Source organism: Nipponia nippon, unplaced genomic scaffold, assembly GCF_047370975.1.
Source record: "Nipponia nippon isolate SJK-2023a ecotype South Korea unplaced genomic scaffold, ASM4737097v1 scaffold_11, whole genome shotgun sequence".
Taxonomy (NCBI): Eukaryota; Metazoa; Chordata; class Aves; order Pelecaniformes; family Threskiornithidae; genus Nipponia; species Nipponia nippon.
In genome coordinates this window covers 5,272,563-5,298,936 of record NW_028262302.1, presented here as the reverse complement: position 1 = coordinate 5,298,936, position 26,374 = coordinate 5,272,563, and the positions used below count along the sequence as shown (strand labels likewise).

Here is a 26,374-nt window from a genome sequence, read left to right as displayed (position 1 = left end):
GCATCCCGACCGACCAACTACTGGAAACCCCTGCCCGCCAGCTCTACCAATCACCAAAGGGACCGCCAGAGTGACATCGCTCAGAGCTAACGGGAACTCACGTGTCAATTTCCCGCAGCCCAATCAGAAAGCCACTTCGAGGACGTTTATCCCCACCCACCTAGGACGCATCCTACTTTCCCTCTCCCTATGGGGCCGACAGGCCGGCACGCAGGCGGCTCGGGCGAGGGCCAATCACCGCTTCGCTACAGAGGCTGCCGCGCCAAGCGAGCCAATAGGCGGGGACGTTACTGAGGGCTGGCGCGCTGCCCGGTGGCGCGCAGGCAGGGGCTGGCGGCGGGGCCCTCACGGGCGGTCCCGCGCCTGCCCTCCCGCGTCCCGCCCAACACCCGGAGCTCCGTGGGTTGGGCTTCGGCAGCCGCCTCTCGTTTAGCGGCTGTAAAACGCCGTTACTGGACGTTACTCCTGACGCCTGGGGCGGCGAGGTTTTTAACTGCGCTCTTCCCCGCCGGGCAGCCTCTGTGCAGAGGCTGGGGTGGGCCCCGGCTGCGGGGCCCGCTGCCCTTTCGCAGCGGCGGGAAGCGGAATGCGAATGAACGAGTGACGTTCTGAAGGCAGTAACCCCCCCCCCCCGACGCCCCCCTTCGGCCCCCAGCGGCAGGGCGGGCGGGGGGCAGCCCCGCAGGGAAGAGGCGCCTTCGCCCCCCAGCTCTGTCTCCCCTTCACCGCACTCCCTTGTGCAGCCCCGGTCCGCGCCACTGCCCGAGGCAGCGGGCTCTGGGAAGCCACAACGCCAAAGGCCCTGTCCCGCCTCAGGCGAGGCTCCGGCCGGCGCCAGCCAGCCGCGGCGGGCCTTCCCCAGGCGGCGGCGGGCGGGAAGGCCGAGCGGTTCCCCGACGGGGAGAACCAGTCGGGCCGCCGCTGCTGAGCCGCTCCGCCTCGGTGGGGAGCGCCACAGGCTGGCAGGGCCCGGCCGGAAGGGGCGGCGCGGCGGCGGCGGGCCCCGGCGGCGGCTGGCCGTTGCCGCGGCGCCGGGCGAGGGGTGAGGGCCAGGCGGCGGCGGTGGCGGCAGGGGGGGGTATCCCCGCTGCGGAGCGGAGATGGCGGACGAAGCGCTCTTCCTGCTGCTGCACAACGAGATGGTGGCGGGGCTGTACCGCGCCGCCGAGCAGGGCGAAGGGGTGAGTGGGGCCGGGGCCGCCCCGGGGGCCGCCGGGCAGCGGCCGGGGTAAAGCGGCGGCGGCGCCTTGTGTCTTGCAGGAGAACGGGCGCTGCACCACCAAGCTGGAGAGCATGGGCTTCCGCGTCGGGCAGGGGCTGATCGAGAGGTGAGTCCCCGCCGCTGCCGCAGCCTCGCCCCTCTTCCTCCTCCCGGCGCCGGCGGGCGGTGCTCGTCCCCGGGGTTTTCCCCTGCGCCGGCCCGGCGAGGGCCCACGCCCCCTCCGGCCCGGCCTGTGGGGCCCGGAGCGTTCGCCCGCTCGGTGGCAGGCGGCTCGCCGCCCTGGGGGGACAGGGGTCGTGCTGCGGATGTGTTCCTCTGGTTATACGTTCTGGCATCTGGTTCTTGCGGGGACCTGTGTTTGAATACGACAGGACGGTTGTGGAGTGTGTGCTTTCCCCGTGCTTTCCGTCGTGAAAACTGAGTCGGGGTATATGGTTACTTTTAATACTGACAATCCTTTTTAAGCGCACTTTTTGTAGACCTACTTTTGCATGTTTCCTGCTTCTGGTATGTTTCATGATTTTCTTCTCTTTCTAATTTATTTCTTAAACGTAATTTTATGAGCGGCTACTCCATTTCGTTTTTCTAAAGCACTCTCAGTCCTCGGAACTTGGTGACCGAGCACGTTGCCTCCTTGTTTCCCCGGGCTCTTTGGGGATGCACGATGACTTGCTGCACATCCAACTTCAGCGCCCTCGTTCTGAGGTCGTGTGGAGACTCTTGAGCTTCTGAAGTCATGCTTTCGTTGAATAAAGTGGTGCTTTAGTGCCAGATAAGGACCCTCAAGGAAGATAAAGGGACAGAATTCTGAAATAAGCAAGAGAAAGAGGTCCCTTTTTGGGAATGAGGAACAAGTTTTACATGTTTGTTCGTATGTGTTAGTGCTTTTTTGCATACTTGAAGGACTCCTTCCAAGCAGTAGTATAGGTGTGAACTTTTTGTTTTTCTTCTACTTAGACATTTAGTTGAAGATAAAACTGATGGAGTGCTTTGCATCTTTCTGTACTTCAGCTGGTTTTAATAATCATATAACTAAAACCGTTTGTTTTGCTGTCATGTTGCAGGTATTAAGATAACACTGTGTTGCTCTATAGTTAAAATACTTGATGAATGCAGAGTGGTGCTAGAATGATACCGTGCAATGGTTGGAAAACTAATTTCTATAACAGCCTCAGAAATAATGTTGCATAGTACCATTTTTTTGTATTTTCTGTTTAATCCATCAAGGTGTGTGTACCTTCGTTATTGATATGTTTCTCGCTTATCTCTTAGGTTTACAAAAGATACTGCCAGATTCAAGGATGAATTAGATATTATGAAGTTCATTTGCAAAGATTTTTGGACAACTGTATTCAAAAAACAAATAGATAACCTAAGGACTAATCATCAGGTACTTATGCTGTAGTATAAGCATAAGTTCTTTATTTGTTTTGTTTAAAAAGCAGGTTTTTATGGTTCATGTTAGTGTGTACCTTCAGAACACAATTTAATAATTGCTCGTGATGTCTTTTTTGCCACTCTGTTTGGAAATACTAAATGCTTTTAATTTCATATGCACTGTTGGCAGAGTTACGAACTGACAGGACAGTAGCAGTTATAGTTGCTTAACACTTAAACAGGAACTTTTTTATATATCTCTCCATAAATTTTAGTAGAAAACTAGTGTGAGAAAGTCTTAACATCTATTTAAATAGAATGTCTGCCTTGAAGTAATTTTTTTATTTTGAAGAATATTTAGAGATTTCAGCAGTTGAGACACTTAGTTGCACTCTACTTACTGAACATACTTGTGTAAGAAACAGCTGAAAAACTTCCCAGATTTGCATGTCAGTGACGCTGTGTTGTATCTATGTCCTTTCCTATATCAACAGCCACGGGTCTTAAAGCAAGATCAAAATAGTTTAAGGAGCCATTTTGCTAGAGTAAAAAATCTTTTTCCTTTTGAATGACTTGGTTTTCTTATGGCTATTTTCCTGTTGTATCAAAGTAGAAACGAGAATTTGTACGAGGATTGTGCCAAATAGAATACATTTTACTTTTCAGTGAACTGTTTATCAAGTAAGAACTTCAACAGATAATAATTACCTTAGAAATCTGTTTTTGAATGCAAAGAAAGCTGCAGTATTGAGCTTATGTCTCAGTTCTACATGCAGCCTTAATTTAAGGGTTATGAAGTTCTAAAGTAGCACGGTCATTAGCAAAGAAATTAAAATTACAGGTGTAGATTAAATTATACTGTGTTCATACTTAATTTATTAAAATGCATATTGTGGTACACAATTGTAATGTAGAAAACACTAGACTTATAATTTGATCATCTGCTGGGTGGTGTTCCCTGTATTGCTATTAAAGTAGATAATTCTCACTGAATTTGAGAATAAGAATAGTGAATTGCATACCAAATGAAGATTAAGGTTTGAATGTAAAAATCAGCATGCATTTGATAGGTTAACAAAGACTTTCTAATATGGAGCGATTATTTACAAAGACTTTCTAATATGGAGCGATTATTTTTGAGCACTGGAAGAACTCTTCCAAGAAGAGTGTAAATAAACATTTTTAGGTTAACTGATCGTATTATTATCTAGGGGTTTTGTTGTAAACTCACAATTAAGTATCTTTTCTTTTGTTTTGATATTTTATGTAAGTAAATAATACAGTTTAAACTTAAATCACATATGCCTTAATCTAAAATTTCATTTTTCAACTTGAGAGCATTTATATTGTATCTACAAATCAAATCCCTTCACATAAAATGTTGATTGCATGTTACTGCATATTTAACTAAAACCCCTTTTTTTATTTTTACCCAGGGTATTTACGTCCTTCAAGACAATAAATTTCGTCTCTTGACACAAATGTCTGCAGGAAAGCAGTATTTAGAACATGCACCAAAGGTACCCTTCAGTTTTATCCTTGGGATCTACCAGTTTGATTTGAATTATCTTGATCTATTAATAATAACTTTACATTTTGTAATCGAGTGGATGCAAACTCTTCAAAAGGGCAGCTAAAGTTTAGCCTCTAAAACCTGTGCTTTTTGGAAAGGCATCTTGTTTCGGAACAGTGGATTTGATTTATGGTTCAAGAAATGGTCATAGTTGCTGTGAAACTTGCTGTTGTCATGTTTGAGTTACTTGATGGTAGGAGCTGGTCTGTCTCTATCTGCCACTATCACACAAATTCATTCTTTCTTTCTCTTTGGAAAGCATGCGCTTTCAGAAGCTTTCTTAAAATTTCCAAAACGTATTTGGAAAATGCTATTTGTTACCTAGAACAAGCTTCTGAGATTCTATGAACATTCCGAAAGATCTTCCACTGATTAAAAGTAGTTTTGAGTGTAGATGCTGAGTTAGGGTAGTAGTTTAGGTAAGTAAAATCAGTGTCTCTGCAGAACCTCTTACAAAAGCACTTTGGTTCAGGTGGGTTTAAGAAATGGGGCATTCAGTTCTGTTTTATGGTTTCTTAATTCTTGATCATTTTAGTCATCAGAATTGCAGGCTGCCGTCCTTGGGATTTTTTTTTGGTGTTTGGTGAGATGTTCTGTTTTGCAACATACATTCTAAATATCTGCAGGCCCTTGTATTCTAAGATGTGGCCTGTCCAAGAATGCTATCTTGGACTGTTTCTCCTTTATTGACTTTGATACCAGTTGCTAATTTCAGCCAAGTCTTGGGAATAATTGCTTTAAGGACAATAAGTTCTTACAGGTTTAATGGAAATAGAAACAGGTGACTCAAGATAGTGCCTCTAACAAGAGAAATCTGTATTGTGAGCTCCGCTGTGCCAAATATTGGAGCTTTCATCTATTAGAGACATGATGAAGTCTTTTAAGCATGGTAACAAAACCTCCATAGTTTTATATTGTCCAAGTCTTGTTCTTGAGTACTTAGTTTCAATCTTTAGCAACAAGCTTCACCCTTGACACTTATTTAAAGTGCAACTTTATATTTAGTATTTAGCATTTACCTGTGGACTAATCAGAGGAGGCCTATCGAATTTGGGAATAAAGAGTATTGTAACAGCTGAAGTTTCATCAATGCCTGCATGTAAGTAGTTCTTGGAGTATTCAATAATTAGCTCATTTGGTGACTTTCCTTACTGACTTCATCACTGTAGAAGCATTTATCAAGGTGGGATTAATTTGAAGCTGCTGGGCCATAGGATTCAGCATGAGCTTCAGGATATGGCTTGTCACTAAATGCTTTAGTGTTTAGAAAATACCAAAAGAGGGTGAACCTTCATGATATTGAGTGGAAAGCAAAACTAAAAAGTTGTATTTACATTTGGAAGCATCAAATGCATAAGTATGTACCTCCAGAAGGCCATTTGAACAAGTGAAGATAAAAACAACTAGATACATGCTTTTTCTCTACAGAAGTTGTTAAAAAAGTTATTAAGTGAGGTCCATTCTAACTACCCAAGCTGTAAGGTGGATTTAAAAATTTTCACAGACTTTGCACAAATTTTAAATTTAGCTGACAGAACTGTTGTGATGTGGGATATGGATCAACTTAAAAAGAAAAGAAGGAAAAAGCTGTTCAGCTGGAGTTAAATTTAAATGCTAAATTTAAATAATGGCTAGATTGTTCACAATTAAACTGTAATATTGAAATGTTCCTTACTATTTCTTTTAACAAAATGATTACAGGAAAATAATTACATGGAAAAATAACTCTAATAGTGATACTTTGATCTGACTTTGCTTTTTCTTTGCAGGTAAATTTCAGGTGATGATACAGAAGATGTAGAGCACATTCAAATCTGGGTATCTACCTTAACAATCCTTTGTGTGTGGGCTCAGTATCTTGGTTCAGCTTTGTATGTAGCTTGTAAATTACAGCAGTGTGCAGCACAATTCCAAAATGTATAATAAATGTTCATCAAAACAACACTATCCTTGTATCTTGGTATGAAATTTATTCTATACCAAGGTATTAATGTCCACATGGTAAAAACTGTCTACTCAAAAGTTTTCAGCAAAATATTTCAGTTACCAAAACAGCACATATGGAAGACCGGAGGCACGTTCTTAGAACAGAGTAAAAGCCTGACCAAGACTAAATTGGAATAAGGCACTGATGTGTTTTGTGTCACCTAAGATGAACGTCCAACTGCTACCTTTCCCTATTCACTCTGAACTGTGAGGCAGCAATTACTTTCGTATTGCTCTGAGGAAGCCATTAGCACATGAATACAGCCTTCATTAACAGTGTTCAGTGGAGGCTTAATTCCTTTGTAGCAATGATATGGGGCAGTAGAAAAGAGAATGCATTTCTACATAGTTAAACAGTTTCTCCTACCTCCCTCGAGTTAGCAGCTGTTCTTTGTGTCAGAATAATTTTACAGCTGAGGTCAGGTATACTGGCCAAAGAAGGAAATTTGGTTTAGCTTCTTGTGCATAAACTCAATATTAATGTAATTGTTTTTAATTGCTAGCTACAAGTCACTTCTGTAATGAGTGTGTGCAGGAAGATGATTAGGCCTGCAAGAAGCTATAAAGACATCACCAAGACTCTTGAGGACATTGGGGTTTGCTAGATACTACTTGTTACAAGATTTGCATAACAATACATATCTTGCTGTAGGTAAGCATGAAAACGTCTTGTTAAAACTTTTAATGAATTTTACTGTAAGACTCTTCTGTTGGCAGGTTCAGGCCTTATACTTCCAAATGAATCACAATAGAAACTTATGGTGTTTATTCAGAAGTGTGATGTATTGGGTTTGCGGGGACAGGGGCTACAAGGGTGGCTTCTGTGAGAAGCTGCTAGAAGCTTCCTCTGTGTCCGATAGGGCCAATGCCAGCTGGCTCCAAGATGGACCTGCCATGGGCCAAGGCCGAGCCCATCAATGATGGTGGTAGCGCCTCTGGGATAACAGAAGGGGAAAAAAACAACTGGGCAACAAACTACAGCCAGAGAGAGGAGTGAGACTGTGTGAGAGGAACAACTCTGCAGACACCAAGGTCAGCAAAGAAGGAGGGGGTGGAGGTGCTCCAGGCGCCGGAGCAAAGATTCCCCTGCAGCCCCTGGTGAAGACGATGGTGAGGCAGGCTGTCCCCCTGCAGCCCATGGAGGTCCATGGTGGAGCAGATATCCACCTGCAGCCCATGGAGGGCCCCACACCAGAGCAGGTGGGTGCCCAAAGGAGGCTGTGGCCCTGTGGGAAGCCGTGCTGGTGCAGGCTCCTGGCAGGACCTGTGGACCCATGGAGAGAGGAGCCCATGCAGGTTTGCTGGCAGGACTTGGGCCCCCGTGGGGGACCCACACTGGAGCAGTTCGTGAAGAACTGCAGCCCATGGGAAGGACTCGTGTTGGAGAAGTTCATGGAGAACTGTGTCCCGGGGGAGGGACCCCACGCTGGAGAAGGGGAAGAGTGTGAGGAGTCCTCCCCGTGAGGAGGAAGGAGTGGCAGAGACAACGTGTGATGAAGTGACCGCAACCCCCATGTAGGAGGTAGAGAAATTGGGAGTGAAGTTGAGCCTGGGAAGAAGAGAGTTGGGGGAAGGTGTTTTAAGGTTTGGTTTTTATTTTCTCATTATCCTACTCTGATTTTGATTGGCAATAAATTAAATTAATTTTCCCCAAGTTGAGTCTGTTTTGCCCATGACGGTAATTGGTGAATGATCTCTCCCTGCCGTTATCTCGACCCATGAACCTCTCATATTTTCTCTGCCCTGCCCAGCTGAGGAGGGGAGTGATAGAGCGGCTTTGGTGGGCACCTGGTGTCCAGCCAAGGTCAACCCACATCTGAGAATGCCTTGTGACAGCGATTCGGTGTCTACTTTGAGACCGGTAAATAACAGGCTAACTAGAAAAGCTAACACGTTAAAATAGCACGTTTGATTGTTGTGACTACCTTCTGTGTTGGGAGAAGCGTATGTTGTGCAGTTGCATGGTGGGCAAGAACAGTAGAAGCTGTTCTTCCCTAAGCTCTAGGGAAGGTCTGAAGTGTGTAATGGATGAAGCCTTTTCTAGAGAACTGTTACAAGCTGGCAAGCTATAGATTATAAATGTGATAACCAGGGATTTATTGTATTGGAGCTTAAGATGTGACCAAATTCTGATCTTTTCAGGTACTGTGAATGCTAGTTCAGATTAGTTGTAGCTGAATAACTTGACAGTTCTAGGAAACATCTAGAGCAGAACTCGAACTAGCAGAATGCCATCCCACTGTTTATGGAACTAGCAAAGATGAAAGTAACTACAGCGGTATGGTACGCGGTGGGTGGGGATCAGCTGTTCGACTGATTGAAAAGGCTGGGTTCTTATACTGGTAGTTTATAGGAAGGCTGGGGTTGTTGTGCAGCTTTGTAACTCAGAATTGTTTGAAATTGTAACGCTAGAGAATTAGCTAACTAGTATTCTTGCATTTCATGGGTTCTTCAGTTGCCAACTTATCCTGCTTTCAACACGCTGAAAATGCTGCTAAAGAGACTAGAAATAACTCGCACTGTATGTCTAAAAGATGGGCATTTCAACGTCATCGCATTTTAGGCATCTGCAGTGTGGCAGACATTCAGTATCAGCATATTCAGAATCAGTTACTTGCATCTCCAGAATTAAAACTCTAGTAGTTATTGTAATTCACTTTGATTTTTCGCTGGACAGTTAAGACTACCATTCCAGATGCAAAAGTGCCAGTCATTCAAGGACATATTAAAGGTTTATCAATAACTGGTTGTGGTTAATGATTACTTTTAATAGCGAGGGGAAGGACTTAAATTCTACAATATACAGAAAGCAGATGTCAGTTAAGACTGTGTATCAGTTTGCTGCTATCAGTAGAATTCATAGTTCCTTTAACATGGATTTTTAATTGTTGAAGATAATTAGAACCAGAGAGAGTCACGTATGTACCAAGCAGATGCTGATACTCTTGGCAAAGCACTCCATGTTAAATATATAAATAAGCGAGCTAATGTATTTGTCAAGATACCATACAGAAAATAAATTTGTTCATATAAATGCTTCTATTAAAAAGCATTGAATACAGCTGTGTAATTTTCACTGGTTTCTGCAACCGTTCACTAAAAAATAGTATTACTACTCAGGAAGTAGTAATTTTTATGTTGTACTAAAATAATTGTTTCAGTAACTTACTGGCTGTAGTTGAACTGCTTAGCAGTGCTTAAGCTCAGAAACCAAAGCTTGAAAAAACATGTTCAGTCCTAGTTGTGTAGATTCCTATAGTAAGGCTGCTGTTAAATAGTATGAAGAATGAGAAAAGCCACCATGTTTAAGAACTCTCTTTAAAATGCTTCAGTTTTATTAAAAAAGCCCTCAATAGGTGTGTGTAAGACAAAGAACAATCATTTGTAATGTAACCTCAGACTTCACCTCACAGCAGTGTTCACAGGACTACTCAGATGGTAGAAATTTCTAACCACGAATGTAGTTTACAGAGACAGTAGCTTGAGAGATGATGCCAGATGCTTCATTGACCACTTTATGGTGACGATGGTATCGGAGACATTGACAATCTCATGCTAAAGCTTAGCTTAAGTTATTCATGGCTGTCCCAAATGCATTATCATGAGGGTGTTTTGAAGGGGTTGTATAGTACTTCAGGTCTGAACAGTGCAGTGTCTTGCTGTTAACTCTGATAATGCTGTTTGTGCTATGGCAAGGCAAAATACTAGATATTCTCAAAACAGTCTAGGAAGGCTCATCAGCCAAGTCACGTTGATCAAAGTACCTGGTGGAGAGAAGTGGAATACAGTAAGAAACCTCTAATGCAACATACTCCTTACTTTGCTCTGAGTTGTTAGACCCCTTGCTTTCTAGCTCTTCTTATAGTGTTTCTGTCATAATTATAGCTTTGCAGTTCAGGAGGCTCATCTGAGGAAACCAATAAGCTTACTTTACTCTTAGGTTTATCTTGAGTCCTTTTAGCTAAGTATATTTGCTGCATGGGCCCAGGGTACTTTAATTGACTTCCGCTTTAAAAGAGTCTAGGTTAGGACAAGAGTAATCACTTATTTATTCTGGACATACTTTACTGTTTTAGGTATGTAAGTGGCATTACCTGCTAACTAAGCAGATTAACAAGTTCAGAGCTGACATTTGTTCTTCATTCTTGTTCTCCTGAAATAAATATTAGAACAGTTCTTTTGTTACCTGTGGCAAACAGAAAAGCTGTTACATGCCATGTTACATGCTTGTAGTCTTCCCTTCATTCTCGAAGAAACTTAGAACACGAAAAATTACTTACAAGACTTCAAGAACTGAAAAATCATCCTCCTAATAATTTGCTAAGTTCAGCAAGTCCTTTGCGCAATGTTATATTAAACGTTACCTCTAGTACTCTGACTTCTGAGCATCGTCTTGCCAGCTGTCGAATAAGGGAGTGAGCTTCAGGTAGCAAAGGCTTTTCAAGGCATGCCAACAGCGCATAAAGCCATCTACCCTGTGTGGGTTCAAATAACAAAGTTTTAATTATGAGCATTTCCTTGAAGTTTCATGCAGTTCTTGTTATATAGAGCAGGCCTGGAGTGCAGGTCTCAAAACAAAATTGCACTTCAGTGCTACTGCCGGAATTCAAAAATTTGAAAGCCAAATTAGGCACCACACAGTACAATTTTGTGCCTCTAGATAAGCTTCTTACGAGCAGTACTCCTGGATTTCCTGATATGTTTTGGAATACTGGCCAAGATATAAATTAGTACAGCTTACACTATTAAAGTCTGAGGGAAGGATTATCTAAATATAATATCTAAAGATTATTACTTAGCTATGAATTTTTAAGTTAACAAACTGTGGAAAAACATTCCCGAAGAGTGAATATATCGAGTCAGATCTTTGTGGAATTAATGCTGTTAGATCAGCTTTAAGATCTGCACTGCTGTGAAAACATGTGCTTTGCATTTTACTTCACTGAATTCTACTGCATTCTTACAAACGTACCTTCTGCTACCAGTCTAACTTCTTAATTTAATTCCAGTGTCTAGTGGCTTTCGTTATGGGAATAAACTAAAAGTCAATGTGCACGTTCTCTGCAGCATATTGGTTAAAAAGAAAACAGTCCTACAGGAAAGGACAGAACATGAAAGGCCTTTAAGTGACTGAAAAATAGCGAAACTGCGGTTAGTATTATGGAAGTAATTTTTCATTGCTCTTTTGCTTTGTGGTACTGAATGCGATGAGGTGCATCCACCAAGGTCTTTTGTAGATGCAATGCCATTACGTAGCCAGCCAATCTAGTTGTGGCCAAACTCCATGCTAATGTACCCTGTCAATCAGAATTTCTTATTAGGTTTGATTTGTCACCACACTAACACAGCTAAGCTTTCTGGTCTGTGCTGCGCATGGAAAGATTAAACGTGTCTTTGCCAGCACACTGTCACGCATCTCCAAACTCAAACAGAAAATGTCCGTAAATACAGCATGCAGCACCCTGACAGCTTAAACTGGTCAGGACCAAACCCGCTGCAGTCTGACCCTCTTCTCTCCCCAGCGCCGGTACTCGTCTAACCTTGGGTTTACGTTAGCGTGGGGAGCGATAAAAAGGGGAGGGGATTTTGGCAGTACTCGATAGATCTGTATCTGTTATGTTTTGTAATTAGCCTTTGAAAAAGTTCTGTGAATACTCATTTTGGTATCTAATCAGGAAAGTTTAGAAAGTAACTGAAAATGATACATGCATCTACAGAACTCTTTGGAAACTAAAATAATTTCATAGAAAACTATGAACAATTTATCCCTTGTTTAATGCATTCATGTGCAAGTAGTTAGAATAAATGAAAAATTACCAGTTCTGGAGTAAATTTTTTCTCTCCAAACCAGCTTATCAGGTATTCTAAGACACTGGTTACTGTTGCCTTCAAAAGAGGAACAGAAAGAGACAATACAATACTGCCATGTTTTGTTTTGCTGTCCTTCTACCAGAAGGATTCTATTATATAAAAAGCAATGCGATTTTTAAAAAAATATATACATTACATATTTCTACTCCACTGTGATACTATATGGTATTTATTCTAGGTCGAAGTTACATATAAAGGTAAAGTAAGTGTTAAAGCACCAGTTCCTGGAAGGAACTTTATATAAAATGAAGTAGTCTTCTGTGTTAAGAAAACGTTATGGATAAGTAGCTACAGATTAGGAAAGAGGCATTACATTGAGACTGGTTGTTCCTGTATAAAGGTGACTAGTGGGAAACGTAGTAGTAAAGGAAAGTGTGATTTTTCTAGCCTTGCAATGTACATAAGAGTTCACAATCAAGTTGAAGGACTGCACTTTAAATGAGAAATCTTAAACCACTCTCAAGCACCTAATGGGGCATGCAGCAAAAATTCAAACATTAAATGTTCTACAGCGAAATTACAAGGACAAAATACTCTTAAAACTAGTCATGATAAATGTTCACTAGTAAAGTTGTTTGTAGCTGAAGGTGAGATAAGGATTACGTGTTTTCCTTGTAAGTGTACAATGAATAGCAGTTGTAATAAACAATTGCCTACTCTAGCACAGAAAAATAGGGAAGACTTCTGCAACAGATAGAATGAGAAATAACGATTTATGCAATGTTACTATCCAGTTCTAAGAGGTAGGCTCACCTGATTCATTCTGCTTACAATACTTAGCAAAGGGGGAAAGCCCACCTGGAAATAAAATCAAGTTGGAAAATGCAGACATTATCATAAACATTTTTGTTCTAATTTAGAACGTACCAACATGTTAATGTGATGCTCAGACATTTGTAGTGATTTGAAAGTCTATCCTGAGCTTAGAAATCTATTAAAAAAAAAAATCTTCAAGCGAGTTCAAGATAAGGTCCAGTCAAATTTGGTATTAAAGAACCTTACTTTTACAGTTATTTGTTAAAGTTTTGTTTTTTCAAAATGATGCAGTGAAAGGCATGTTTGTAGGATAGCATGCATGAGGAGAGGAATCACGTATCACCACTCAACCAAACACAACAGCAGGCGATGCAGAAAGCTTTCCATTCAGTTCAGTGAGCAACAAGTAGTGCACTTTAGCTGATACCAGATGAAGGAACTCTTCAACTTTTTGAGTGAAGGGATAGACTTGTTCTCTGCTTCACTCAGTTTTCACTTAAAAGGGAAGGAAAATGGGACTTTCTGGGCTCAGCAGAGAGCCTACTTTCTATTTAGTACAAAGTGGTAATAAACAGTAGGATTGTTTCTAGCAGTTATTCCTGAACATAGCAGCTGAAAATTAGACAGAATTCCTATACTCACCTTTATGTAATCAATTCCTAGATTTTCATTATCAGATAGTGCATCTATTTCTGAGTATACTCTTTCACCCAGGCAGAACTTCTTCCAGCCTTCTTCATCCTCTGATGTTGGCTGAAGTAAATAAAAATAAATGAAAACTGTGAAATATTGCTATCTGGAAGACACTGAAGAAGAGACTTGATAATATTCACAATTTGTTGCATTAAACTGTAAAGCAAGATTAATCACGGAGATAATGACTGGAAAAAACCCACAGCACTGTTATGAATTCTACTCACCATTGTAACATTGCTGTCCAAATGTTGTGACCGCCAGTGACTTCTGTGCTTGTTCAAGCTCTGAGGAATTGAAACAAAGCCAAATCACAGTTTAACTTTGCAGTTATTTTATCCTAGCCATAATTGCTCTTCATTATTCTTAAAATGTATAAAAAGTATACCCTATGATGCTCTATAAATCAGTAGAGGCATAACTGGCTAAGTATTTCCCATGCCTCTCTGTATAAATGTAACTAAGTTGCTCATGCTGAGTTTTTGGAGGTAATGAAAAAGCTGAAGGAATTTTAAAGTCTACTACATAAAGTTAAGTTGAGGTAGTAAGCTGCAATAGTATTCCAGACTTTTCTTGGTATAACAAGCTTAAGAAAAAAAAAAAAAGGATTTAGTCCAAAAGCACAATAAAGCCAATATCCTGCTTCCAACAGTGGTCTGTATCTGTATCAGATGTCTACAGAACTGTTAGAAAGGAGGCAAGCGTGCTTCCCTAGTATATTTCTTCTCCCTGACAGGGATGCCATATAAGACAAATGGGCCTGCTTGACAGTTTCCTGTACCAGAGGTGTAAACTTTTTGTAACAGAAGAAATTGCCCCCCCCCCATCCGATTGTTATTGTAGCAGTATAAATGACAGCTAAAAATGCTGTAACAGTAGCTGATGCATAGTGTTTGAACAAGTGACTTCTGATGCTCTTTTTTTCTCTTAAATATTTTTTAGGATATTCTCGTACTTCACAGTGTTAATTCTGGCACAGATGAGAGGACAACTGATTTGTGTATAAAAGAAATATCTGCACAGTGAATATGCCTTTAGATGTTAAGTTTCCTTAGTTCTACTAAAACCTTAGATTACGCCTAATATATAGTATGCAATGTGATACCTTGTAGAAATAGGGGCTAGCTCAGTTAATGTTTACAATATAGATGCAGCAGTACAGATCTCCACCTTCACTGATTTACTTCCCTGAAAAAACAGGGCAAATGAGCTCATGCAAAGTTCAGTGCTACAGCAGCTTCAGTGCAGTTGGTTATACTTCAGTGACTTGAGGTATTCCTACAATGCAGTATCAATGCATTGTAAACATGCCTTCTGCAGCACTGGAGTCATAAATGATCTCTACGTACATCTTTATTATGTTTTGCATTTTACCCTGTTCAAACCGTGGATAGAGAGAGACTGCTAAATTCTCCATTTTTGTTCTGTTTCTTAAGAGCAGGGTGCAAATGCGGTAGGAAAGATTTAAGTCTGTGCTAACATTACAACCTTATAAATACATTTTACCAAATCAGTATTTCTCCTCATAATGGGTGCCACCACTGTCAACAGTATCCTAAATGGACAGCGTGTTCTACGTACCTGAATCTCCTGGTGGGTTAAAATCTATTTGTTTTTCGGTTAATGTTGAGTTCTGCAGAACATTCTGGCTAACACTAGGTTTTAATGTAACTGCATAACATCATAGGTATTTTTGTCCTCCCTCAGCTACCCTACATCATTTAATCTAAACACTGACAGATATTTTTGCTGAAGTTGAAGAATTTTTTTTTTTTAAACATGACTCTCAAGATTTTTATCAGAGGTTTAAAAGCCACGCAGTATATACTCAGTTCTTTTTCAAGAACTTAAAACATTTACCTGCAAACATCTGTCCTACCATGAAGTCATAACATTTCTATACTAGATATAAGGTTGTCCCCCGTAAAGCACAGGTGTGTTCTATCTAGACAGTGCAAGTCCCCTCACACACACCATTTTGTACCTGACGAACGGCTGAGAAATTGGCCACTTGCTGCTGCTGCCACTTGAGTGTTGGAGAGTATCCTTCAGGAGCAGGCTGACATCCGGAAATCTAAGAAAACACTGGCAATAATTATAATGTAAAGAAAGCTTTATAAGAAGAATCCTTAAGAACAAGAGAATCAGTAAATGTTTACTATCAGGTAAACAATATCCTTTAAATGTTCATTTAAGAAAGGTAATTTCATGACTCCATCCAAGACTGACTTAACAGTTGGTTTAGACAAAGTTTCCTTCCGTTTGACTCTTCTCATATGCAAATAAGAAGGAAAACTAAGTATTCAAAATACATTGTCAAAGAATTTTTAAGGTCTTCTTTTTAGCAATTGTTCTGCCTTAACTTCCCTCTTTATAAAAAGCAAGGTGCTGTTTCCTTACCTTGGACAGATGCTATGAATCTTAGGCATTCTACTTGCCAAGACAATAAGTTGAGGAAGACAGAAGAACACAAAAATATCTTTTAGGAAATCAACTCTTGACAGTTAAGTAGATATAACGTCTTTAAAGATTAGCATGAAAGTTACTTAAAAAAAAAAAAATCTTTCTACAAATATTTAAGAATGCCACTACAAAGAGATGAGACAAATGAAGAGAACGGTCGCAGAAGTTACATGGTCATATGTTAGTACTAGAAACTTTTCTTGAGCAACCTAGTAGTGAAATTTCAGATTACACAGTTTTCACCAGAGAAAGGCAAACTTCGTCTCTTGAACTATTTCAAAGTAGATTAAAAACCAAGCTGGCACGGCAATGTGACAACAGAAAAATCTGCTTGGGCAGTAAAGAAAAATTCCGATAAAATATTCCACCAAAAAGGAAAGAAGTGGTGCTAGAATTTCATCTAACTTTAGTAAAGCTTAGCCGCGCTTACTACCCGTACTCTAGATAGATATTTAAATCTAAATATAGGTATGGAGATACCCTTCTTCTAAAGTTTATGCAGATTTTATGACTATAAACATTTGTAAAATTTCATGTGAGATTTGATTTCCTTAGACAGTAAAGCAGTCTGCTGTGTATCAAATAATATGGATGTTATGAATTTAAATCAGTTATAAAGACTGCTGTTAGCCAGCAGTTTCTTCAAACCCAGACATTTGATTCTGTAATGCTTTTAAAATGCAGCAGTGCTGTACAAGCATTATGATATTAACATCTTCCCCCTTAATTTTTTTTCCCTCAAAACAAAATCTGTAAAAGCTCTCACTTACTGAAATGTTTACTGTCTGCTTCTTTCTCAATTTTTTGGGGTCTATTTGTGCCACGACCACCTCTGGGCATCGAGCTGCTTCAATCCTACAAAACAAAATCAAGCGGCTACGTTTTTTCCGTTTTGTAACGGGTGGTTATGCGCCTGATGTCTCTGAAATACTGCACCTGCGGAAATCTTCAGGTACGTAAAACACCGACTATACCGGCGAGTCTTACAGAAGGCTTGACTTGGGAGTTACCGATCGAGTGTTCTCGGTTTCTGCACGACCGCTCCGGCCCCCTCAAAGCTGGCTTGCCTCCTAACCTGCCTCAAGCGCGGCAACGCGTCCTGCAGCGAGACCTGGGCAGGCCGCCGCTGCCGGCACGGAGAGCCACGAGCGGGACCTCCATCCTTCTGTGGAAAACTGAGCGGCACCGGGCCTCGGGGCGGCGGACGGCTGCGGAGCAGCGAGCCCGCCGAGGCGCAGGCAGCGAACCCCGGCGTGCAGCGGGCCCTACGCGGCCCTGGAGAAGCAGCCGCCTCGCAGGGAGCGGGTGGGTTTAGGCCCGGTGCCGGACGGGATCCCACCGCGCTGGGAAACAGCTGCGGCTGGCAGGTTAACGGTAGCGCCCCAACGCGAAGCTCGGCCCGGGCCCAACCGGCCGCGCCTGCCCGCGGGAGATCGGCCCTTCAGCCCCGCCACTCACTGGACGCGCTTCAGATACTCCTGGGGCGTCCTGGGAGGCACCGTGGGGTCGAAGTCCTCGGCCAAGTCACAGTCATCCACCGGCAGCAGCCGCGGCATCAGCTCCTCCACCCCCGACTCCATCGCCTCGGCCCCACCGGCGCTCGTTCAGGCGGCCTCCGCCGGGGGGCGGGGCGGAGTTCCGCCCCGCCCCCCGGCGGCGGAGGCCGCCTGAACGGGCGCCGGCCGCGAAGCGCGCAGGCTGCTCTCGCGAGAGCGGCGACGCTGAGCGGGAACGGGCGCTCCCTCACGGCGGCGCCCAGCGGGAACGGGCGCTCCCTCACGGCGGCGCCGGGGCTTCCCCGCCGTGCCCTCTGCCTCCCTGTGTAAGAGACTGGAACGTCAAATAATTCTCTCAAAGCTTGCTCGTGTGTGCACCCACCACCGAGGAACTGAAGACCGAGGACCAACGGGACGCCCCTGGACCCATGGCGGTGCCTATCCTTTGCTTATTTTTCCCAGTGCTTGCTTGCTTTCCTCCTAATATTTCCTGCCTCTCCTATCGCTCCGTTCTTCTGCTTTTATCCAATAAAAACGGCCTGATAGGCGGCATTTGACCTCGTTTGTGTCTTAATCTCACTCTTGGGATCATTACAAACCTTCCCCGAGCCCAAAATGGGACCAGGACTTTACACCCTGGTTGGGCGTCCTGGGAGCGATGCCGTTGTTAAACACCCGTCTCCTCTCGGTTCTCGTGCCCTGATAAGGGTGCGCTGGTGTTGCGCTCTGATGTGGAAGTGGTCCCGTCAAGGCACCGTGTGCGTGGGGCTGCGTCACCGGGGAACCCCCTAGAGTTGGTGGCCTGCTCGGGAGGTTTTAGCTGCCCCGAAAACCCAGCGAGGGGAATAAAAGGAAATTTGGCCAAAGAGCAGCGCAGAAAGTGGTCATGCCAATTGACTGCCCGTCAAACTAGGCCTATTTCTGTGGTGAATCGGCATAAACCTTTAATAACCATTGTTATTAGGCCTTGTGCCATTATTCTAATACACCGTAGTTCTTGCAAGTGGTCCTTTAAAACTCATCCATTAGTGGACATCCAGTAATAACAATACTTGTCCCTTCCTTGAAATGGTTTGAGATCTATGGTTGAAATGAGTTACATAAAAGTCAATTGCTATGAATTTAAACAGTTCTCATTATGGAAGGGTCAGCGCCTGAGTTTTTATTTTGTTGCTGTATGGGTTTATCTAAATACTGTTATGCGGGAGTACGCACACGCCAAATGAAAAGCATAGCATTATCATAAAGGGGGGTTGCTTTTCAGTTAAGATAAAAAGCGGAAGGATAAACCTGTAATCATTTACATTGTGTATTATGAAATTCCTGTTACGCTAAATGTCAATCTGTATGTTATTTTTCCTGTTAGTTCTGCTGCATGCAAAGTTGGTTTAGTGCTACCCACAGTCCATCTAGCAGATCAGAGTAGCTCTAAATACTTCTGACATAAGTTCAAAAAAGCAATGCTTTTTTTTCTGCAAGGCTGTATTTTAGCAGTTCTGAACAAACATCTACCCTAGCTCCTCCTCTCCACTGGCTTTTGTTTGTTTTAAGGTGTTTCCAAAGCCACCTACGTGTAACAGGGAGTTTTAATTCTGAAACCCGGATCTAACATCCTAGTTGAGTATGCAACAATTGAAGTCACCACTAGAAATAAAGCCTGCTTAGCTAAAAGTACAGTGATATCTCTGGAAAGGCTGCTCAATGGTCAAGACAAAAACTTTGGTGAGTCCAGCTGCAAAAAGTTCTCTTCTAATACTTTGGTAATATTCAGAACTTATTTTTTCTATTTGTCGTGAAGTCAAGAACTATGAACAGAAAGAGAATCCACAGATACAAATATACTTTAAATATACTTTCTATCTTTAGATTACTTTTTCTGGAACTTTCCACTGATACTTTTTAAACGAAGTAACATTTTTAGTTATTACAGGTAGTCTTCCACGGAGAATAAAATTGTTCCTGACAAGTATTACCAACAATGTTGATGCAGTGGCTAGCAAATATGACTCAGTGGAGGAAGAGGAAAAAGAAACTGGAAATGAATATTCTTTCTTCTTGACTGCCTAGGCATTATGGAAGAGTCCTTTTCCAAAGAAAGGGTGAGTTGCCATCAGTGGATATGCACTGCTGACTAAAAAAAAATCTAACACTAAAAATTCTGCATTAAGAAAAATGAAATGTTTTCACTGTACACTCTAATACTGGGAGATAATAAAGTATTTTCTTATAATGAGTATATACCATGTTAGGATCTTATTTTCTGTTCTATTTTTTTGCTTTTCCTTGCTTTTCTCTGTGGTTTGCACCGTTGTAACAGCTGCAAGACATTTCTTGAAGTTTAGAGCACTGGATTGAGTCATTATGTAAGGAAATTTAATTGTGCTAATGACTGGTTAAAAATATTGCATAACTTTTATTTGTAGTGAATTTTCCTGTTATTCCTTCTTCCAAGTACCTTTAAGTGTCAGTTGCCTCTTTTTCTCTTGTTGTCTAGAGAGTTCAACCCGCAGTTCTGACTTTGGGACTTGCCTCTTTTCAGTGTAACTTTTTGAAAATGTTTCAGAGAGTATTTGAGTACTTTTGAAATTATAACGCTGAATTGCTTTCTGTGCATCTGGTAGAAGTTTGCCCTGTTGTGGGTTTTGGGTTTGGTTTTGTTTCTGTTTTGTGTTTTGTTTTGTTTTTTTTTTTGACAAACTGAGGCGGTTACGTGGCCTTGGCAAGCTCCTGCTTAATACTCCCACAACTGGCAGTGAGATTTGTGGACGTGGAAATTTAAAATCCCTCCCTTTAAGTTCTGCCGTTGTTTACCTGCTCATGTTTTTAGACTGAAGAGGACTGGCAAACAATACTGGAGATAGTAATGGCACAGAAATTCTACCAGAATTGCATTTGACATATAAGAAAAGAGGATAAGGCTGTTTTAGTCATTTATATTTGGTTGGTGGTGGTCATAGCACGTTTTCAGAGGTGCAGTAAGGAGGACGCGGTAGTCAGCAAAATGTTTTTCAGTCCTCCTCCATGCCCGGATTGGTTGCACTGAGGTCCCTCGGGGAAAACAGAAGTTACTGTTCCAGCCTTTTGTGCCAGCCTTGTTTAAAACAATTCTGAAGTGCCCTGAAACCTAAGCGTCACTATCACTTGAGTTTGGGGGTGGGGGGGAAGATAACCACGCTAACAAAAAAACTGAACAAAGTGTGTATTTATGGCTACGTGAAAGTTATTGTGCGGATGGTAAATAGACGTGTTATGTTTCTAAATATTTATAAATCTGAGATAAAGTGTTGTCTCAGGCTAAAAACCACCAGGAATATAATTTCAGTGTATTTTTTCCCAGGCAGTCCGAAGAAACGCATAAACGATCTTCCAGATGAAAAAGCTGCCATGGTGGAAGATGGGCCACAAGCAATGCAAGGCCTCCCAGCAGCCCGGCGGGCCTGCTCCCGAGGATGGGCCCGCAACAGCCCCCCGCAAGCAGGGAGCCCGGCAGCGGCGCGGCGCGGTAGGTCCGCGGGCGGCGACGAGGGCGGCCCCGGTCACCGCGGGCACAGGCGCAGCCCCAGGGGCGAGCAGGCAAACCCCCCCCCGGTGGCCGGGACGCCTCCTTTCCCGAGCGGTTTTAAGAGCGAGATTGAGACAAACGGATCTTCGGAAGAAATCCGGGAGCCGGAGAGGGAAGACACGCGCGCGCAGGCGAGCAGGAGCCGTCAGGGCGGCGAAGCGAAGGTCAGCGGCGCGGGACGGCTGGCGCCGGGCCCCTCCGCTCCGCCGGCCGGGGAGGGCCGCGGGGCACAGGCGGGCTGGCCCGGCGGGAGCGGGGGCGCGGCGAGGGCCAGCCCGCCCGGCGCTCTCTGCCCCTTGACGTGGCGGGGCCTCTCCCATCAGCCATGTTGACTGCGTCGGCAGCGCCGGGGCGGCTGCGTGCGGGCGGGGGAGAGCCAGCGAGGCGGCGGCGGCGGCGGCGGCGGCCGGGACGCGGGGTGAGCGGGCAGGGCGCGGGCTGAGGGGCAGCGGAGGGCGCGGGGAGCCGGAGCCGGCCGGCGGCGGCGGCGGCAGCCGGGGGTGCCACGGGGAGGAGAGTCCTTGGCCGGCGCCGTGGCGGCAGCCCCGCTCCCCGCGCTGCCTGGGTACGGGGGCGCCGCGGGGCCCGGCCCGCCTGCTGGGCCAGGAGGGAGCGGGGGCGTGGGGGGGGGGCGCTCCCCGCTTGCCCTCACGAGGCTTCGAGCGCTCACGCCGCCCTCCCCGGCGGCGGGGCATCCCCGGGCGGCCTGACGCGGCTCCCGGGACCCCCGGGCCGCCCCCAGGGGCCGGGGATACCACCGGCGGCCGGGCAGCGCTTCCCGCCGCCTCCCGGGCCCCGAGGCAGGGGTACGTGCGCCCCTCTCATCAGGCGGGGAGCGCCCACCCCGGCCGCCGCGGCGGAGCCCGGCTGGGGCCGTGCCAGCGGCCGCCGGGAGCCCCGTCCTCAGCTGGGGCTGCGGCAGGTAGGTAGGGCCGGCGGGGCACGGCCTTCGCGCGGCCGCCGCGGGCCGGGTGTAAAGTGCGGCTGGGGCTCGCCGCTCCTGGAGCTGCTCTGTACCCGCCTCGTCGTGCCGCTGCCAGGGGCTCTGCCAGGGGCGCCTTGCGAGATAGCTGAAGCTAGGCAAAAATTGCGTTTAGGCAGGCCCTGCTGCGTTTGAATATGTGTTTTTTTTAATTTAGATGGGTTATTACATACGCTGGTTGTTTGTTTGTTTGTTTGTTTAAAAAAAAGCCCTTAGTCAACAAAACTGGGAGAGCAGGTTTGGAGGATGGCTGTGTTTGAGTAGTGAAAATGAGATTCTTATGTTGTCAGTTTGACAACTTGCCGTTGCTTTGGTTAAGTACTAAGTCATTCTCCTCGTACATTTCACTTCCTCCTTGGAACTGAAATAGATTTGTATCTGAAATGCTGATTTTGGCATAAAAAAATAGTTACAGGCTTATTATTAATCTCTTTTCTTTTTCCAGATAATTAGTGCATAATAAACTGAAAGAATAGGTTTGTTGTAAGAAAAGTGCACAGTGAACTGCACTAATTTAGTGGTATTTAAGTAGATAGTCATATGAGGGACTCTGATCTCTCTATGCTGGAACTCTTCAGACACTGTAGAGAGAAATGTTTTGATTTTGTTTCTGTGTGCTTTCTAGGATTAGTGGATCTTATTTTGGTGATCTTCTGTATTGGGACACATTTACGTGTGATGTGTAAATGTTTAAAGGTGCTGAGATGAAGCTTTTAGAATAATCCGTTTTGAAGAAACTGTCGTTACTGTTTGCAGTTGCTTCTAGAAGCATTTCAAAATAATGTAATTTCAAAGCAATGTATTTCAAAGCTGTTTATTCAGCTACAGGATAGCTTTCCGAATGGTATGTCAAACATGTTTGATATGTGTAGTGGTTAGAAAGTCCTGACTGTACTCTTGCATCTAGTCAGAATAATTACATAAATACTATTATTTACGGGAGAATCAAGCCTTTGTAGTCAGGTGTAGTCGGCCGGTGACTCTGTATGCAATTCAGTTGTGGCTGCTTTGTGTGACACAGAGATTGCCATGGCGCAGGGATGTGGGGTACCTTCTGCCTCAGCAGCTGGAGGGAGGCGGGAAGCCGGGAAGGACTGCTGGTCTTGCCTGGGTGTCCTGTCCTGCCGCAAAGCTAAAGCAGTGACACCCCGACATGGGACCAGTTGCTATTCAGCTGTTCTCAGAAAACCACAGAGAAGTGATTTTCAGGTGGGCAATATGTATTTTGTGGCATTCAGGTGTATGAAGTTTGGTGTGTAGTCTGTAGGTCAGGAGGGTTTGCTGTTCTGGTCTAATGTAGTACATCTCCACACCTGTCCTAGAAAATGTGCCTGGATAGCTGTAACAATGCTATTGAAACTGAAGGTAACTTGTCAGACCATGAGTTTCACATTTGATGTATGATGAAATATGCAAGTGTTACTGGCTCTGGGAAACGAAGAAAAGGGTGGAAGAAAAGATGGAGGAAGATTTGATTATTAGCAGGTTCTGCCTTCTGCATAGGAAATACATACCTTACTAGAAAGTAACAATATTTAACTCCATAAATCCAACAAATCTTTTATGTGTGTGTATATATATATATATGCACTTTATTAGTCACTGCACACTGGTGTTTGTACATTGGCTTCTGTGGAGCACTAACTGAGTGGTAAAAATAATATCCGTGTAAAACCATTTAAAGTGTAGCTAGAGTAAAATGTGGAGAAAAGACTTTAAAGTCCAGTGCAGAAAGTGGGAGTTCATGTTGCAGTGCATGGAGACGGAGTTGGTGGACTTCGTAGCAGATGCCTATGGAATGGCTGAAATGGCCTTTAAGTTGCAGTTTTCTCTGTCTTTTCAGGAGATAACTTTAAAAGGAGAGATTATTCAGTTTGTGGTTATAACTGAGATTGTTGCCTCATGCAGGTTGTTGTATCAATACCCCATTTTTCAGGGATAATATTCCTTCACCTTTTGCACAAAACACTGATGGATTTTGATGTATTAGGAGAGAAATTTCTTAAATTTGAGATCCTTTTCAGATACCAGGCTGTTCTTTCCTCTCTTAGCTGAATTCTCTTTTGTCTCTGATCCCTCCGTACTAATTATGATTTCCAGGTATTCTCTCCCCTTGTGTTTGCTCATTTTTTTTTTCCCTGCCTGATGGCCTCATTCAGCCCAGTGGCCTTGCAGCAACTTGAGTAAAAGTGATGGTGGAAGTGTTTTTTTGCACAAAGTCCTGCGTGGCACCCTGTGTCGCAATTGCCATGACACGTAGATCTGCTCCTAATATCAGCAAGATAACATGCCCATCGAAATGTTGGCAGACTAATTATCATAGTACTTCTGCTACAGTGTAGGGATAAGTGGTAGTGATTGCACCTGTGGACAACTTTAAGAGAAGGGTACTCTATAGAGTTAAAGTTTGCTTGTCAGTCTGTTTTCTAGGAACAATTTTGAGACTGCTTTTTGTAGCTTTCATCGCATGCTGAGTTGATTATTTCCTAACGATATTAGCTGTGAAATGTAGGGCTTTTCTTTGTTTTATGGCTGTTGTTAATCTGTTTTGTTAAAAGTCAGCATTAGAATCAAACTATTAAGTTAAACTATAATTGAAAAAACTTGAAAAGTTTTTAACTATCATATAAACTGAAGGTGCAATGTCATTATAATTTTAGTAAAGAGAGCTAGGTGTTTAGAAGTGGAGAGTTTCCCAGGAGTCTTCCGTACCATATGTAATTGCTGGGCTAAGAGGGTTGTCGGTGTGTTTGTGAGAATTTCTGATTTAAATCTCAATTCAGGGGGATTCCTGCAGGTCTAAAGCTGTTCATTAACTTCATACAGTCTAACATGAGACCCAGGAGTATTTTCCCAGGCTGCCTCTTAGGTGGTTCGTTTAGGCTTTTACAGTAAGTTCTTAATTATTAGGCAGTGGGTGTTTAGATATCCTAGTTGCTGGAAAAACCTGTATAACTTGTGTATTATAAAATGTACTGGGAAGCATACAGCAGGTATTCAGGGACAGCGGTAGATATAGCTGAGTGTTGGGTTTTTTTTGGGGGGGGGGGGGTGTAGGGTGGGGGGATGCTTTCTGCTGGCTTTCCCAGATGTTCACAGGCTCCTGTTGAGCTTTTCAGATGTGTCTGTGATAGCCAGTGCTCCAGCTTCTGAGTAACTGTAGCTGAAAATTTTGAAAGCCTTAGGTTGGTGCCCAAATGGTAAATTTGAGTTCGAACAATATTTGAAAGGTGCATCCTGATATATAACGTAGCGGAATGTGACACATGTACTTCTTAAAAAGTTATTTCCTAGCATTGCTGTAGGAATGTACTCTTGTGGAATATAGTGCTGTTATTCCTTTATATTTGTATATAGGCCACATGATGAGTTACTGAAAATGGTTAATTTTGGTTACAGAATTCTTACAAAATTTGACACAGCAGAAGACATAAACCAATTACACTTAGAAATACGTTTGCTATTTGATTCTTAAAGAAATCAGTGGATTAAACAGTTTGCAAGAATGAATGATTCTTCAATAATGAGCAGAATGAATAATTAAATATATTAGTGAAAGGCCTTAAAGCAGGGTGTATTTTTTTTTTGTGTAAGCAAGTCTTTTTTTATAGTGTGTTAGTGTGCTGCATGTTGTCTACTCTGACCTACCCTAGAATTATTGCTTTAGTTATAACATTTCTTGCCCGAGTTTGTTGCTTGAGTCAAGAAGTGACCAGAAGATGGACTGTTTTAACACCATGTATTTAACTTGCACCATGTCAAATATTTGTTATTTTGAAGAGGTTGCTGCATCTTAGGAGTCTTAAATTTCTTTCTGTTTTACCTTGTAATTCTCTGTGTTGCTTTTAGGGTTTTAGAAGCACTACTCAGAATTTATTGGTTGTAACTCAATTACAGTATTTGAATGTGCAACTGTCATTAAGTACATTCAATATTTTGTGGTTAAAAATGTTTGTGCTTCAACATTCTGCTAATGGTTCTCTCTTTATTATAGTGATAAACAGAGAAGTTGAACATGACAACCTTCCTGGAATTTATCCAGCAGAACGAGGACAGAGATGGAGTTAGATTCAGCTGGAATGTTTGGCCTTCAAGTCGTCTTGAAGCCACAAGAATGGTAGTCCCCGTGGCTGCCCTCTTCACGCCACTAAAAGAACGGCCAGACTTGCCTCCTATTCAGTATGAGCCAGTTTTGTGCAGTAGGACCACGTGTCGAGCTGTTCTGAATCCTTTATGGTAAACCTAATACATATGTTACGCCAATATTTTTCCTTACAAACAATCTTTAGAATAGTGCCAGTTAAACTATGCAAAAGCTCTGGTGTGTGGAAGTTCAAGTACTCCTCTCATGAGTATACAGCTGAAACTTCTAGATCTTAGAGATTTCTGCATG

At 43.3% G+C, this 26,374-nt stretch overlaps 3 protein-coding genes across 11 annotated transcripts in view; 2 read left to right on the top strand and 1 right to left on the bottom strand.

The window, feature by feature from the left end:
• The first annotated feature begins 971 nt into the window (after positions 1-971).
• TRAPPC6B (trafficking protein particle complex subunit 6B) lies at positions 972-6,119 on the top strand. The gene is made up of 6 exons (XM_009474464.2): positions 972-1,181; positions 1,261-1,328; positions 2,495-2,612; positions 4,036-4,119; positions 5,178-5,271; positions 5,942-6,119. The coding sequence occupies exons 1-6, from the start codon at positions 1,101-1,103 to the stop codon at positions 5,971-5,973; spliced, it is 477 nt and encodes a 158-aa protein (XP_009472739.2). The 5' UTR covers positions 972-1,100; the 3' UTR covers positions 5,974-6,119.
• Positions 6,120-9,471: 3,352 nt separating this feature from the next.
• On the bottom strand, positions 9,472-17,591 carry GEMIN2 (gem nuclear organelle associated protein 2). Of its 5 annotated transcripts, none has more exons than XM_087747241.1 (10): positions 17,400-17,591; positions 16,712-16,796; positions 15,453-15,563; positions 13,706-13,765; positions 13,428-13,538; positions 12,783-12,827; positions 11,976-12,044; positions 10,523-10,633; positions 10,253-10,311; positions 9,472-9,922 (listed from the first exon to the last, which is right to left on the bottom strand). In XM_087747241.1, the coding sequence occupies exons 1-10, from the start codon at positions 17,519-17,521 to the stop codon at positions 9,883-9,885; spliced, it is 813 nt and encodes a 270-aa protein (XP_087603367.1). In that variant the 5' UTR covers positions 17,522-17,591; the 3' UTR covers positions 9,472-9,882. The 5 variants fall into 5 exon arrangements, with proteins under 5 accessions (XP_087603367.1, XP_087603368.1, XP_087603369.1 ...); XM_087747242.1 differs by having other exon boundaries at positions 15,463-15,552; positions 17,400-17,589; XM_087747243.1 differs by lacking the exon at positions 11,976-12,044.
• Positions 17,592-17,635: 44 nt separating this feature from the next.
• The window catches only part of SEC23A (SEC23 homolog A, COPII component), a 33,639-nt gene continuing 24,900 nt past the window's right edge, over positions 17,636-26,374 (top strand). The window contains exons 1-5 of one of the 5 annotated variants that reach the window (XM_087747239.1): positions 17,636-17,871; positions 18,989-19,159; positions 19,359-19,536; positions 20,779-20,939; positions 25,976-26,217. In XM_087747239.1, coding sequence (XP_087603365.1) covers positions 25,997-26,217 — 221 coding nt within the window. In that variant the 5' untranslated portion in view covers positions 17,636-17,871; positions 18,989-19,159; positions 19,359-19,536; positions 20,779-20,939; positions 25,976-25,996. The other 4 variants (XM_087747236.1, XM_087747237.1, XM_087747238.1 and 1 more) reach the window with 4 other exon arrangements.

Coding starts and splice junctions, on each gene's coding strand:
- TRAPPC6B (XM_009474464.2), top strand. CDS start 1,101: ATGGCGGACGAAGCGCTCTTCCTGCTGCTGCACAACGAGATGGTGGCG. Junction 2,613..4,035: donor ACCTAAGGACTAATCATCAG/GTACTTATGCTG, acceptor ATTTTTACCCAG/GGTATTTACGTCCTTCAAGA. Junction 5,272..5,941: donor AGTTTCATCAATGCCTGCAT/GTAAGTAGTTCT, acceptor TTTTCTTTGCAG/GTAAATTTCAGGTGATGATA.
- GEMIN2 (XM_087747241.1), bottom strand. CDS start 17,521: ATGGAGTCGGGGGTGGAGGAGCTGATGCCGCGGCTGCTGCCGGTGGAT. Junction 13,539..13,705: donor TGGACAGCAATGTTACAATG/GTGAGTAGAATT, acceptor TATTTACTTCAG/CCAACATCAGAGGATGAAGA. Junction 10,634..11,975: donor AAAAATTTACTCCAGAACTG/GTAATTTTTCAT, acceptor GAACCCACACAG/GGTAGATGGCTTTATGCGCT.